At 33.6% G+C, this 15,220-nt stretch overlaps 1 protein-coding gene across 2 annotated transcripts; it reads left to right on the top strand.

Moving 5' to 3' along the window:
* The first annotated feature begins 7,036 nt into the window (after window positions 1-7,036).
* Window positions 7,037-11,174, top strand: LOC133311115 (uncharacterized). Of its 2 annotated transcripts, XM_061512133.1 has the most exons (6): window positions 7,037-7,173; window positions 7,813-7,943; window positions 8,625-8,767; window positions 8,885-8,992; window positions 9,496-9,570; window positions 10,734-11,174. In XM_061512133.1, the coding sequence occupies exons 3-6, from the start codon at window positions 8,634-8,636 to the stop codon at window positions 10,963-10,965; spliced, it is 549 nt and encodes a 182-aa protein (XP_061368117.1). In that variant the 5' UTR covers window positions 7,037-7,173; window positions 7,813-7,943; window positions 8,625-8,633; the 3' UTR covers window positions 10,966-11,174. The 2 variants fall into 2 exon arrangements, with proteins under 2 accessions (XP_061368117.1, XP_061368116.1); XM_061512132.1 differs by lacking the exon at window positions 7,813-7,943.
* The last annotated feature ends 4,046 nt before the right edge of the window (window positions 11,175-15,220 follow it).

The raw sequence follows: 15,220 nt of genomic DNA, 5'->3' as shown, positions 1-15,220 counted from the left end.
CCCCTATTACTCAATTTCCTGATACTCTGTTAAAATTTTGATTGGCAAGATTTGTATTCTTATATCTCGGTTTATTGTTGAATTTGGATAAGTAAACTTACGTGAGCTTATTTTTTGTGATTTTAGTTTATTATATGTATTGCGGTATAACAGACCGGTACACACATGTATCACACTTTATAAAAAAAGTATTTAAAAAAGAAAAAATGAATTTGAAAAAAAAAATTGAAATTAATCTTCTTTAAAATATGCCTCTCTTTTTTTGGTAAACTCTTTAAAATATGTCTTTATTTGAATGAGAGTATAATAAAAAATTAAATAATTATATTTTAATTTTAGTAGATTAAGAGTATGTGTGTATACTAGTGTGTGTGGGGCACTTAAAAATTTAATTAAAAATTAAAAAATATAAACTAAAAAATAAAAATATTTTAAATTAATATAAATATATATATATATATGCATAATTAGATTAAATGATAATTTTAATTTGAATAAAAAAAATAGTGACATATTTCATTCTTCAAAAAACAATATCATAGAAAATCAAATTATTCTCAAGTGAATATGCTATAATTTATAAGAATTTTATAATAACACGAAACATATTTATTTAAAAATGCGCATACATTCTTTTTATACTTTTTATTTTGAATCATAAAATAATTTTCTTTGTATAATCTATTTTATATTGTACTTGTAGATGACTAATGAAGGTATATAAAAAGCACATTTTGTTTATTACAACATATGTTTTTTATAACTATCATACCATTTTTGTGCTTCGTATCTATATCAATGGAAACTCATTAGCGGAGTCAGCAAGGCATTTAAGCCAGTGTCAAAAAATTCAGCTGGTGCCACGGTTATATAGCTACGACCCAAATGTGACTAATTTTCAAAAAATTTGAAACATGATTTGCTATATTTCAAATGTAGCTAAATAAATGTGACTAAATTAGCCAGTGCCAAGGCACCTGCTGGCATCAACGTGGCTCCGCCACTGTGAAAACTGATAATATATATATATATATATATATATATATATATATATATATATAAATTAAACCAAAATCACCGTAGAACATGGGAAGAAAAGAGAAAGGGTAAACAATAAGAAAGCTTGGTATTGTTGATTATTTTAAAATAACATTGCCTTGGGAAAATATAATTTCAAACTTCACAGTTAAATAATATATTTTATTATATAAAATTGTTAATTTATATCTTTTTATATCTTCAAGAAAATATGTGAATTATATTACTTGGGAAAAGTATTTGTCATTTTAAATGACATAAAGTTATGTCATTTTAAGAGAGAGATCGACACAAAATAATATTTTTTATTTAAAATTTAAATTAAAAAATACTCACTTTCTCCCCCATGATTTTCATTCCTTGTGTCTATCTATCTCCTAAAATGACATAACTTATGCCATTTTAAATGACAAACACCAAACCCATATTATTTATATCATAATTTTTTTCAATTCAAATATAAAAATTATATTATACTGGTAAATAATTTAATTACATATGAATGTGGGTTCTTATGGGATAAAAAAAGTCTAGTTTCGAGATTAGGGTTTATTTTCCAATTCCAATCTCATTCTTTCTTCCCTGCTTCACTCACGACATAACAACAGCAACCACACGTTGTCTGTGTCGCCGCCAATTCCTGTTGCTGCCGCCCCATTCTTCCACATCTCACTCTGCAGGTAATTCACTCTTTCATTTTTTCCTTTTCCTTTTCTGAAAACCAAAGAAAATGTTGATGCTCTGATTACATTAAGGAGTAAGTTTCAAATTAAGGAGTAAAGGAGTAAGGAATCGGGGAGGAGTATTAGTCATGCACGTGGGAATTAGTCATACACGTGGAATTCATTCTTATTCATGTTAGCTCACTTTCTGTTTTAGTTGGTTACTATAGTTGGCTTTCTGTTATTTTATTTTATTCACGTGTAAGCTTTCTTTATTTTGCTTCAGTTGTAAACATGCTGACATAAATATATCAGCATGTATTTCTCATTTTCTTGATTCATTTTTCTTTAATGAAAGTTTTCTCTCCAATTCTTGTAATATGGTATCAGAGCTAAGCTTGAGCTCTGGTATTCATTGCTGGTCTTTTTCTTTCATTCTCTTTCGTTATCAATTATAGTGAAGTTGATTCATTCTCCTTCGAATCTTCCATTATTCTTATCATGGAATCAGCAAACCAAAACTCATGTTCCTTACCAAAATATTTGACAAATCTGTCGAGTCCACACCATTTGCTTCCAAGTGAAAACCCTTCGTTGGTTCTTGTATAACCAGTATTTGATGGCAAGAATTATCATTCTTGGACCAAAGCCACGAAGATGACGTTGAAATCAAGAAATAAGTTGGAGTTCATCGATGGCTCCATTGTTGCTCCATGAGAAGTTATTCCTTTATTTTTGTGCATGGGATCAAGCAATACTATGGTCATTTCTTTGCTTCATCACTCTATTGCAGATTCAATCGTGCAGTCCATCGTGTGTATGGATCAAGCTTCAGAAGTATGGAGGGATCTCCATGAACGATTCTCGTAATCAGATGTCTTTCGTATTGCAGACCTTCATGAAGATTTATTTCCCATGTGTCAAGGTGAATACATTATTTCTCAGTACGTTACAAAACTAAAAACACTATAGCATTTAAATTATGCATGTTAGGCTTAACATAACCTAAACCATGCGTAATATGTGTGGGTCTTTGTTTACCAAGTATAATATTCAAGTTTTCTCTAGCACGTGTAAATTTTTTCTAAATCATCATTTAATCTTTTTATTTCATCCTTAAACTTTTCACATGTAGTAAGATGTAGATGATGATGATGATGCATCATTAGATCTAGTTAAGCATACAATACAAGAAGCACTAGCATCCAACAACTTTAAAGTTTTGTTTTTATTTTTTAAATCTTCAAGTTGTTCATTTAAGCATGCTAATTGTTTAAGTAAGTTATCATTATGCTTTCTAACTAATCTAAGGTTCTTATCACATTTCATTGCTTCATCATGTATTTCTTTAAAAGCATTTTTCAATTCATCATAGGAAGGGTCATAAGAAGAGCATATAGAGTTTACTTCACTTTCTTCATCTTATTCTTGTGCCATTAAGCAAAGGTTAGCTTCATCTTCACTTGATGAAGAACTTGAGCTTGAAGTATCTTCATCCCATGCCATGTATGCTCTTTTGCTCTTTTTCTTACTTTTGCTTGTCTTTCTGTCACTTTTACTATTTGTTTGAAGTGTAGGACATTCACTTCTATAGTGGTCTTGCTTTCCACATTCAAAGCATGTAACTTGAGCATTAGGGGTGTTAGAATATCCTTTTAATCTTCCTTGGGCAACAAGGTGCTTTGTTCTTTGAAGATTCTTCTTTTTGAAGAATTTACCATACTTTTTGATGAAAAGTCTCATTTCATCCATGTCAATGTCTTCCTCATTAGATTCATTAGATTCATCATTTTCAACATCCTTGAAGGTTGTGGACTTGAAAGCAACACTTTTGTTCTTCTTCTTGGCTTGATCTCTTAGAGCATGCCTTTTCATTTCAAATTCATATTCTTGAAGTTTTCCAAAAAGTGTAGCAATTTGCATTGTATCAAGATCTTTGGATTCATAGATGGCCGAAACTTTAGCATCCTAGCCCTTGGTCATGCATCTTAGAATTTTGTAGATCAATTGCTCATCATTGTAATATACACCTAAGGCATTCAATCTTGTAATGATGTGAGTAAAATATTTTTGCAAGTCATAAAGACTTTCATCATTAAACATTTTATAAGTTTCAAATTCTCTAGTGAGTGCATTTTGTTTTGATCTCTTAACCTCATTTGTGCCTTCATGTGTAGTCTCTAGCACTTTCCACATTTCCTTAGCAATTCTACAAGGTGAGATCCTAAAGTATTCATCTCTCCCTAGAGCATTTTTAATTAGATTTTCAGCCTCAACATTCCATTGAGCATTTCTAAGTTCAACTTCACTAAAGTCTCTAACCTTTTTTGAAACCATTTGACCTTATTCATTTGTTGTGATATAAATTCATATCCATCTTCCATTGCTGTCCAAACTCTTAAATCTATGGATTCTAAGAAGATTTGCATCCTAGACTTCCAATAAGGATAATTTGTTTCATTAAAGAAAGGTGGCCTATTGGTTGAACTACCTTCTTAGGCAAATCATTGTTAAAATTAGTCATAGTATGGATCTTTATCTCTCTGTGATTAAACCTACAGCAAGAGAACCTAAGCTCCGGGGCCAATTGAAAAAAAAAGATGGCTAAACAATCACACAAGATGGGGTGAATTGTGTGTTACTTGAAATTTAAGAAACAATTCAAAAATCAACTTTTTAACATATAACTTCAACCAAAACAAAATTTATTGATCATAAACCTTTCTTCCAATACAAAACAGAATTGAAACAATTCTTATAACATCAATTTAGAGGCAATATGCAGCAGATCAAATTTGAAAGGGAAAATAGAGTAATTTCAATGTTTATGCCTACCTTTTTCAAGAATTCATGCAAGAACGAATTAAAACAAAAAAGTAATGATTATAATCTTTAAAACAGATTCAATATGACATATATCAAGAATCAAAATGAAATTCAATTGATAGAAATCAAAAGAGATAGGGTAAGGAAGAATCACATCGGGGTTTATCCTAGTTCACTCTCTAAACCACTTGAGAGCTACGTCCAGACTGAGGTTGATCGTTTTCACTATCATTAAGCTTCCAATAGATGTTTGAAGCAACTTTTTTACAACCGAAATTTTACAAGTCTATGATCACACCTTGATCACACTTAACCTAAGCCTTTAAGGTCACTCCAATTGTCTTTCCAACAATACAGCAATCTACTCTTGCTAGATAGATGTAGGTAACCTCTCTACGTACAAAAAAAAAAGAACATAAAAAGATTGAGATAATTGAGATTTTTCTCAAGGATGTGCAAAACCCTTGCTGATTCTGAGTGTTCAAAACCCTTGCTAGATAGATGTAGGTAACCTACTCTTGCTGATTCTGGGTGCAGCTAAACCAGTATCTACATCATTGACCCCATCTCATAAACTCAGTCACGAACAAGGAGAACCATATCAGGATCCAGCTAGTTATCGTAGGTTAATGGAATGTCTCTTATACCTCATCACTACCAGACCGGATATTACACACTCAGTCCAGCAACTAAGCCAGTTCATGGCATTTCCTACACAAACTCATTACATGACCGGTTGTTATGTCCTTCGATATATCAAGACTTCTCCATGTAAGGGTTTGCTGATAGTGATTGGGTTTGTTGCCCTGACACTAGGAAATTCATCATAGATTTTTGTGTTTTCCTTGGATCATTATTGATATGTTGGCGCTCCAAGAAATAGAACACGATTTCCCGCTCTTCATCTAAAGCGGAATATCGTGCATTATCGAATATTACTTGCGAGATTCAATGGCTCTCTTACTTGTTCAAAGATCTTGGTCTTCCATTAACTCAACCTGTTCCAGTATATTGTGACAACCAATCGACAATGTACCTTGCTCAAAATCAAAGTTTCCATGAAAAAATCAAGCATATAGAAATCGATTGTCACATTACAAGGGAAAAGATTAACATTGTTCTTTTAAAGCTGCTGCCAATTTCTACCCATCATCAACTTGCTGATGTATTAACGAAATCCTTACATCCGGCACCCTTTCGAGAAAACAACTCCAAGTTGGGTTTACTTGACATACACCTCCTAAGTCCCCACTTGAGAAGGGGGTATTAGTCATGCACATGGAATTCATTCTAATCCATGTAGCTCACTTTCTGTTTCAATTGGTTACTGTAGTTCGCTTTATGTTATTTTATTTTATTCACGTGTAAGCTTTCTTTATTTTGCTTCAGTTACAAGCTGATATGAATATATCAACAATAATGTATTTCCAATCTTCTTGATTCATTGTTCTTCAATGAAAGATTTTCTCTCCCATTCTTGTAATAAAGAGTGTGGTAAGGGAATGGAGGGAGGGATAGTGGTGGTATTGGAGGAGAGAGAGAGGTGTGTGAATGGAGCAGAGATTTGGGCAAGAAAATACGAAGAACAAATGAGGGAGATGTATAGTGACATCAGCTTTTCCGTCTACCGTGTTTGATACTTCATGTATCCGGTGCTCTTATTTTTTTACTTTTAATTTTTTTAAAATAATTCTGAAATTTATTGTGTTTGATAATATATTTTTAAATCAATAGATTTTAAAAGAAAGTGATTATATTTACAATTTTTTCCTTTTACAATCATTTTTATTGCGTTCAATCAAAATCAAATTAATAATTCTTACGGTTGATTTAATTTTAATTTAATGATAATAAAATAATTATAAAGAAAAAAATTATAAATATAACATCTCCTACTAAGAAATATTGGCATGTGTGAGTATGGCAACTTTAAAAAAAACATTATCTAAGAAATAAAAATGATTAAAAATAATATTTAGAAATAAGAAATATTTTTTTCTCATTAACACTATTTATTAAATGTTGTAAGATGTGTTATCAAAATTAAATTAAATATATAATTATTAAATATAAATTTTCTCTTGATAGAAGTAAAAAAAAAATGTGTTATCCAATATTTTTTTTTAAATTTTTTTTGGTAAACACGTAAATTATATTCTTAGTAGAGGAAGATTATAGTTATTGCCTCTCTTTTTTATTACCTCTTACTACTAAATCTTAACTGTTAGTTTCCATCAATCTAATGATTATAATGTATTGGATCATACTTTTTAATAAATTATTAATTTTTAATAAATATAAACATTAGATTGATAAAAATCAACAATTAAATTTTGATAATAAAAAATAGTAAAAAAATAATAATAAATATAATCTCTCCAATGTGAGAAAACAAGATAATTATCAATTTATCAATTTATCAATTTTTAGTAACATGAGCCATTTTCCATTTTTTATATTCTCATATAAGCTATCTTCTTGGATAAAAAAGAGTTTGGTTCCGTCACTGTTCAGATTAGGGTTTGTTTTCTAATTCACTTCCAATTTCTCTCCTCTTCCCTGCTTCACGCACAGAGCACAGTAGCCGCAACGCCACCGTACATTACCTGTGCTGCCGCCAACCATTCTTCCCCATCTCACTCTGCAGGTACCATAAATCCATGTTTTTTTTTCCTTTTCATTTTTTTTTTTCTGAAAAACGAAGAAAATGTTGCTGCTTGGTTCACATTAAGTTTCAAAACCAGTAACCTTGGAAGGTATGTTCACCATATAGATTCTTTTGTTATGATTAATTAGCAGGAAATGCGTTCAATCGTCTTTGTAGTAAGTTCGACTGGAAGTGATAATCATATTTATGCAAATACGAGAATATCTAACAATATATTTTTTTCACACTATTCCCAATACACTTTGTATTGTTGGGTAAAATGAAATCATTTTTTATTTAATGAGGCCTATATAAAATTTACTTAATAATAAAAATGTATTACAAAGAGTGTGTCAAAGCATGTTACTGATCAACTATTGCTTTTCGGCCTCTCTTTCTTCACCTCCTTTTGCAGTGACAGACTGTTTACTCAATAATGAGTGTTAAATAACCTTTAAGAAAGCTGAAGGCAGAGAAGATAAGGATTAAGATGTATATAAATGTAGAATCACGGATAGTATTTGCTGTATGAAAATTTTCTGATAATTTTGCTTTGTCATGCTTATTTTATTAAAGAACATCGGCAGTTAGATAATTTCGCATGTTTAATTCTTATTTTCTGATGATTGTGTTTCTTAGGAAAAGAGACACTTTCTTTAACAATTTCACACGTTTTCTCTCAACTTCAACAAAATCAGAAACACGCTTTTCAGTAATTATCATCACAGCATCAGAAATTAAGCTTTGGCAGATTAATCTGTCTGCAACGTGTATGTTTGCTTCTCCTCTGCTTCTGACCTGTGTATTCTTAATTTGCATTAGTTTTCCAACAGTGAATGGAAATATTATGTATACTTTACCAATTTTTTCTGTTGACATCACTTCAGGTACACAGCTCAAAGAAAATGTGAATGTTTTGTGTTGTTGAAGTTATGTAGCTTCTTTTATGTGCTTAAAAGAATTCTAGATGCTTGTTTTATAGGGGGGTTCCTATTTGAATGTTCTTTGAGTTGTAATGCACATTATATACAATGACAAATTAGGTGGGCTATTTTAGAAATTTAAAATATAATATAATATATATATATATATATATATATATATTAAACCACTCTCCGGTAAACCCGACTAACGAGTGTGGGGTGAAGGTAATCCTTGTACATAGCCTTATCCTTGCATAATTGCAAAGAGGCCGTTTCCTGGATTCGAACCAATTACCTTTTGGTCATGTATAAAATACAGTGGGTTCGACCTTATACCCAGCTTTTATTTTTGAACCTGACAGAGCAATTTGTGGTGCTGTTGAATTCGGCAAAGTAGTGGTGTTTACTAAAGCTTAGATATGCTTTAACTAGCAGATAAATAAACTGAATAGTTATACCTTAAATAAATTGGCTATTTAGTTGTGACGATTTGGTTGCATGTCTAATAAGAACAAATTGTGATGACAGTGAAAAACAATGAGGAAGCTAAAGTTTCATGAGAAAAAGCTTTTGAAGAAGGTTAATTTTTTGGAATGGAAGAGAGAAGGGGGTCACAGAGAGAACCAGATTATGCAGCGTTACCATCTTACTGGACGTGATGATTACAAAAAGTATTATGCATAATTCATGATATTTATATTCTGATGTCAGTTGATTTCCTTTATTTTAGTTTGGCTTTTAGCTGACATTTTACTTTTTGTGCACCGGGATGGTGGAAATATGAATAGATATTCAGGTTTATGCCGGATGGTTCAGAAGTTAGTAAACATAGTGAAACAGATGGACCCAAAGGATCCTTTTCGAATTGATATGACTGATAAGCTTTTGGAAAAACTGTAAGTTCACTTTAACTCAATCTCATACTGTGTGAGCTTCTGAACATATGATTGAGCTCATTTAGTTTTAATATGACTTGAGGAATAAGTATCCTATTTCATAATTATATTAGCTGTTATATTTCATAATTATTTTTTTCTATTGGCCCTTTGAAACAATATATATTTCAATGTTGTGTTCTAAGACTCCTCAAATCTATTTGTGCTTCAGCTATTTTTATTTGAAGGGGATTGATGTAGGTGGTATGAATTTGGGTTACCTAAATTCATTAACAAATCAAGTTGCAAATTATATATAAATTGCTGATGGTTTCTGTTAACTCTTTATGCTATAAATAGTAAATATGTATGATCAAATGAAATATGATAAAAATAGGTGAACTAATTGCAATGTGGCCGTTTGGTTCTTTTGATTTTCTCTTGATGACCATAGAGAAAAATAATTGTTATGAGCTATTATTTACTTACGTATATCTACTTTTTTTTTTTTTTTTGGATAACAGTTACAACATGGGTGTGATTCCAACCAGGCAAAGCATCACTCTATGTGAACGCTTAACTGTGTCATCCTTCTGTAGGTAAAAAGAACATTTTGCTGCATTTATTGCTTTAAATGAAAAGTTAGTTATTAACTTCATTTGTTTGCACATCAGAATGTTCAGATGAAAATATAGCGAGAAAGATGAATAAAAATGATATTTAACTCTTAAGACAATTCGACTCAAGAACTCGGAGAAAACAATAAGTCATTTAATTCCTTCATGACTGTTACAATCTGTTAGTGTTATCGGGAGAGAAAACAACAAGCAGTTAGAGAATATAACAGGAAAACTTATCAAAGAGACAGGAAATTAGAGAATAAAAATAGAGAACTATGTATCTATTATTGAGAAATGGTCGAATAAGGTGAGTGCTCCTTCATAAGGGTTTCCCCTCCACAACTAAGTTCCAAGACTTGGTTCCCCTGATAGAATTCTTCCTCTCCCTATTCTCTGTACATTGTATCGTTTAACTACCACTTTACTGAACTGCCTAACCACTTGTCAGCTCATTTACAATCCTCCTAACTACCCTAACCATCTAACTCCCCCCGGTTGTTCCTTCTTGTATACACTCTCTCTTCATTAAGCTGAGCTCTAAACACAATTTGAAGCTCTATGCTTCCAGAAAGTTATAAAAAACAAAAGGGAAAGAATATATGTTGCTAAATGCTGTTTCATGGGATACATGGCAGCATTGTTAACTGTTTCTCCCTTAAAATATTTTCCTGTTTCGCTCACTCATCCAAATTCATCACCTAATGCAAAATGAAGTTGCAGCCCTAATTTGGTGTGTCTTCTTAACAGCTTCATAAATATGTTCTCTTACATTCTCCCGTGGGTGTCAACTAAGTGAATAAATAGAGAACTGAATATTGCAAATGTTCAGCAGATTTTCCATTCTTTCATTTGCAGCATTAGTTTATGGGGTTTTCGTTTGTCCTTTAGCATGACATGGTAAAGTTTCCTACGCACACAACATTTTGTGGGGCCTGCATATTTTGAAGCAAAAAAAAGACTAAGGCACATAAAACGAATCTCAGTAACATGATACAATCACTTTTCCTACAACATAACTCTTATAAAATTCATAGTTTATTATAATTAACTTCCTTCTAATGTGACTGTCACGTTTTTTTTGATGAAAAATGAAAATATCATTGTCAACTGTCAATATAATTTGTTTTCCCTCTATTGTGCAGGCGTAGGCTCTCAACAGTTTTGGTGCGACTAAAATTTGCTGAGCACTTGAAAGAAGCTGTCACGTACATTGAGCAGGGGCACATACGAGTTGGTCTAGAGGCAGTTACAGACCCAGCTTTCCTTGTAACCAGGAACATGGAGGATTTCGTTACGTGGGTAGATTCATCCAAGATAAAGAGAAAGGTGCTTCAGTACAATGACAAGTTGGATGACTATGATATAATGAATTAAGTGGAGAGCTAATTGCTTGCTTATTATGGTTTATTAGAAATCAAATTCTTATTGTAGATGTTGGTGAACTGAGACTGTAAGATTGTGGATGAGTTTTTTGTTTTTGTTTTTTTTTTACGGGTGATTTAGACAGGCTTGTATTTTAATATCAATTCAAAAAAATTATACAGATTGAGATGATGGTGTAAAGAACCTGGAATTTAGTTAATGATGAGGGTGGTATCAAATACTATGTTGCATCGATACAGAACACGAGATATGACACGATATGTTGACACGTTAATTTTAAAAAATATCATATTTTGATATATTAAGACATGTTTTGATATTAAATAATATTTTTAATATATAATATAATTTATATTTAATATATATAACAGTTCATAATAAGTCATATAATCAATCAAATATTCAAATTTTATAACATAAATATGAAAAAAAAGTAATTTTTCATACATTGTTAATTTTTTATGTCAAATTTTATAATAGAAAAAAATTGACTTATAAATTAATTTTTCATTTTAAGTTAATAAAATAAAATTTAAACCTAAAAAAAGAAACATGTCGGATGCATATCGGAGCATTGATCGCATGTCGAAAATACGTGTCGGAACATGTTAGAGCGTTAATTGTGTATCTCAAAATGTTGATCATATGTTGAACATGTGTCAGAGCATGTCGATGTCCGACACCTAAATTTTTTAAAAAGAGTCATGTCGGTGCTTTCTAGATCAAATATTTGAAGTATATTCTGCATTTTTCCAACCTTACATTTTATGTGAAAAATGAACGATTCGTTTGGATTCGCAATGGAGTAGTACAATGCTATTAAAGAAGAGATTTTAACTTTCAGGATTACAGCTGGGTTTTTTGACCCTTTTGCCTTTCATTAATTAATTAATAACAATTTTGTCCTTTATTGAAAATTATCTACTAATCTGTCCCTCTTTAATCGATTAAATTGAAGATTTAATCGATTAAATTGTGAAAACTGACAAAAATCGTTGATTTGAAGATTTAATCAACTTAATCGATTAAATCTTCAACAAATATTCAGATTGGTAACCCTATAGACTCAACAATCAGCATAACAGTGAAAGCAACATCTATTATACAGGTTAACTGACTAAATCAAAACTTATACTTCAGCAGACAGGCGTTGATCTAACTAAATCTGAGATAAGGGTGTATATCAATCTTTTTTTTTTTTTTTGAAAAGCAAACAGGAAACATAAAAACAAAAAAAGAAACTAGGAACACCTCCTAGACCAAACTACTCCTACATAGTCCCTTTCAAGTTTGTCACGACAACCAGAAGGAGGCGAGTCAAACTCTTGTAAAGACCAATCAAAGGAGTAGGCAAAAGAGGCCATCCAATCAGCAACCCCATTCCCTTCCCTATGAATATGGGAAATTCTAACCCTCCAATTCCAATCCAGCATATTCCTTATGCGCAAGACCAAGTTAGAGGCTGGATGATGAGAGCTGCACCCTTCTCTTATGAAAAACTGGGCTACTAAGGAATCACCTTCAAGCCAGACAAAACGGAAACCTTTCCTCCATGCAATCTCAAGCCCAAGGAGACAACCCCAAAGTTCTGCTAACAAAACATTACCACAGCCAAGATTTTCACAAAAGCCAACAAGCCACCTTCCACTAGCATTCCTAAATACACCCCCACAAGCAGAAGCTTCTCCATTATTCATACTTGACCCATCCACATTGAGCTTAACCCAAGGGTCCGAAGGAAAAACCCAAGAAACTAATTTCTCTTTATTCGAGTTAGTCTCAAGACCAGCAACCCGAAGCGTGTTTTCTGACCAAGAAAAATCTTCACCATAGACCATAGCAGCTCTAAAAGTGCCATAAGCAGGAACAGAAGATCCCTGAAAAATTTTCTTATTCCTAGCTTGCCAAATGAAACAGGAAATGATACCAAACAGAAGAGGCCATGATGGCAAATTGGACCAATTACGATCCTCAGAGATATTGGACAACACCCATTGCTGAAGATTAAGAGAGAAAAAATCCTCCCAAGCCTCTCGCTTAACTGCAATCTCCCACACTTTTTTTGCTGCAATACAATCTCTAACCGCATGTAAGGAAGTTTCCGTAAAACAATTGCACAGATGACATATATCTGAACCCGCCATGTGCCGTCTGCAACGCCTTTCATTTGTCAAAATTTTATCTCCTAACAACAGCCAAAGGAACGTACGAATCCGTTCAGGTCCATGCCACTGCCAAACGCGATTCCAAGGTAAATTGGTAGATTCCTCGTTACCCCTGGATATGGCCATATAAGCGGACTTCAGCGAAAAACTCCCATCAGATGTCCTTGTCCACAAAATTCGGTCATGACCATTAACATCCGAAGGAGGAAGGATGTTATTAATACGAGCATTGACGTGATCGGGAAGACTATGCTGGAAAGCCCCCCACATCCAACTTCCGGAGGATGAGACAAGATCAGAGACCATTAGCTGATGATTTATCTGAGAGGGATCAGAAATAGCAGCATAGGATGAGAGTGCACCACAACCCGGAACCCACGGGTCATCCCAAAAATGAGTAGAATTTCCATTACCTAGCAAAATTCTGGAATGCTGTAATATCACAGGCCAAGACGAAACAATTGCTTTCCAAAGAGAGGAGCTATTCCGAGTAGCAGAAATATTAGGAACCAAATCAGACTGAACTTTATACTTGGTCTTTAAAACTCTAGCCCAAAGCGCATCTGGATTAGAAAGGATCCCATAACCAATTTTCATAATAAAAGCCCTGTTAACTTCCTTCATTTTCCTCAGACCCAGCCCTCCATGATCTTTATCCATGCACAACTGATCCCACGCAACCAGATGAGGACGAGTAGATGCTCTATTAGAACCCCACAAAAACCTCCTAATATGTTTCTCAATATCATTGCAGATTCCGAGAGGAACAACAGAAACTTGCATTGTGTAGGCTGGAATAGCTGAGAGAACAGCTTTCGAAAGTGTAATTCTTCCTGCTAGAGAAAGACTGGTGTGGTTCCAGGCATTAATCCTAGATTGAACTCGATCGAGGATATGACTGAAAGCCGCCCTCCCAACTCTGCGATGATGAAGAGGAATACCCAAATACTTTCCAAGATCCACCGTCCTTGAGAAGCCCAACTCACCACTAAGTTCCTCTGCCAAAATATGATTCACATTGTGGGAGAAGAGAATTTTTGTTTTTTCATGGTTAACCCTTTGCCTAGAAGAAAGACAAAAATCATCTAGCACCTTGGAAATGGTTTGGGCCTGATCAAAGGATGCATCCGCACAAAGAATAAGATCATCCGCAAAAAAGAGGTGAGAAATGGGAGGAGCATTTCTCCTCAACATGATCGGCTTCCAGCACTTTTGCCTAACTGCATGGGAAATGAGATGACCAAGTCGCTCCATACAAAGAATAAATAAATATGGGGACAAAGGGTCACCCTATCTAAGCCCCCTGGATGGGAAAAACTCACACCACATAACAAGATTAATGAGATTTGGGGGGAGTCCCACAAGAGTATCCTCCCAGCTAATTCTGTCATAAGCTATCCACCTTAATCATCATCCAACCTTTGGCGTCTTTCTTTGACCTCATAGAAATAATTTCCTGAGCAATAATTACATTATCTGTCCCTTGCCTTCCTTTGATGAAACTACATTCATAACAATTTTATCCATCTGTCATAGCAATAAGCTTAGTAATAGTCTTATAAATAACATTACAAAGGCTATCCACCTTAATCATCATCCAACCTTACCCCTTAGTCTCGCCTGAAGATTATTCTTAAGCTTGGCATCTTCCCTAAAGCACTCCCTATGCCAGTGAGAAGCATTCGATCGAAAAGTTTCACTAGCTGTGCCCCAACCTGTACTCCCATTCCAACACTCCTGCACTAGGCCAGGGAAATCCTCATGAGTGAGCCAGGCTGCCAGAAATCTAAATGGACGGCTCCCTCCAGGATGGTGAGGAGAAGGACCCTCCCAGAGAAGAAGAGGTCTATCGATCCGAGCAGTAGCAGGGAAGATGAGTCACAACCCTGTCAGGAAAGGACAATTGCCACTGCTCATTCGCACAAACTCTATCAAGACGTTCCTTCAATCTGCCTCTATGCCAAGTGAAAGTAGGCCCCTGATGACCCAAGTCTTCCAGAGTGCAGTTCATAATACAATCTTGGAAATCATAAATACTCCTCCAATCAGGCGGGCCACCTCCCTCCTTTTCTGTTGCATGC

Source organism: Gastrolobium bilobum, unplaced genomic scaffold, assembly GCF_033153095.1.
Source record: "Gastrolobium bilobum isolate Gb01-03AN ecotype WA unplaced genomic scaffold, APGP_CSIRO_Gbil_v1 utg2457, whole genome shotgun sequence".
NCBI lineage: Eukaryota > Viridiplantae > Streptophyta > Magnoliopsida > Fabales > Fabaceae > Gastrolobium > Gastrolobium bilobum.
This window is presented reverse-complemented; position numbering and strand designations above follow the sequence as displayed.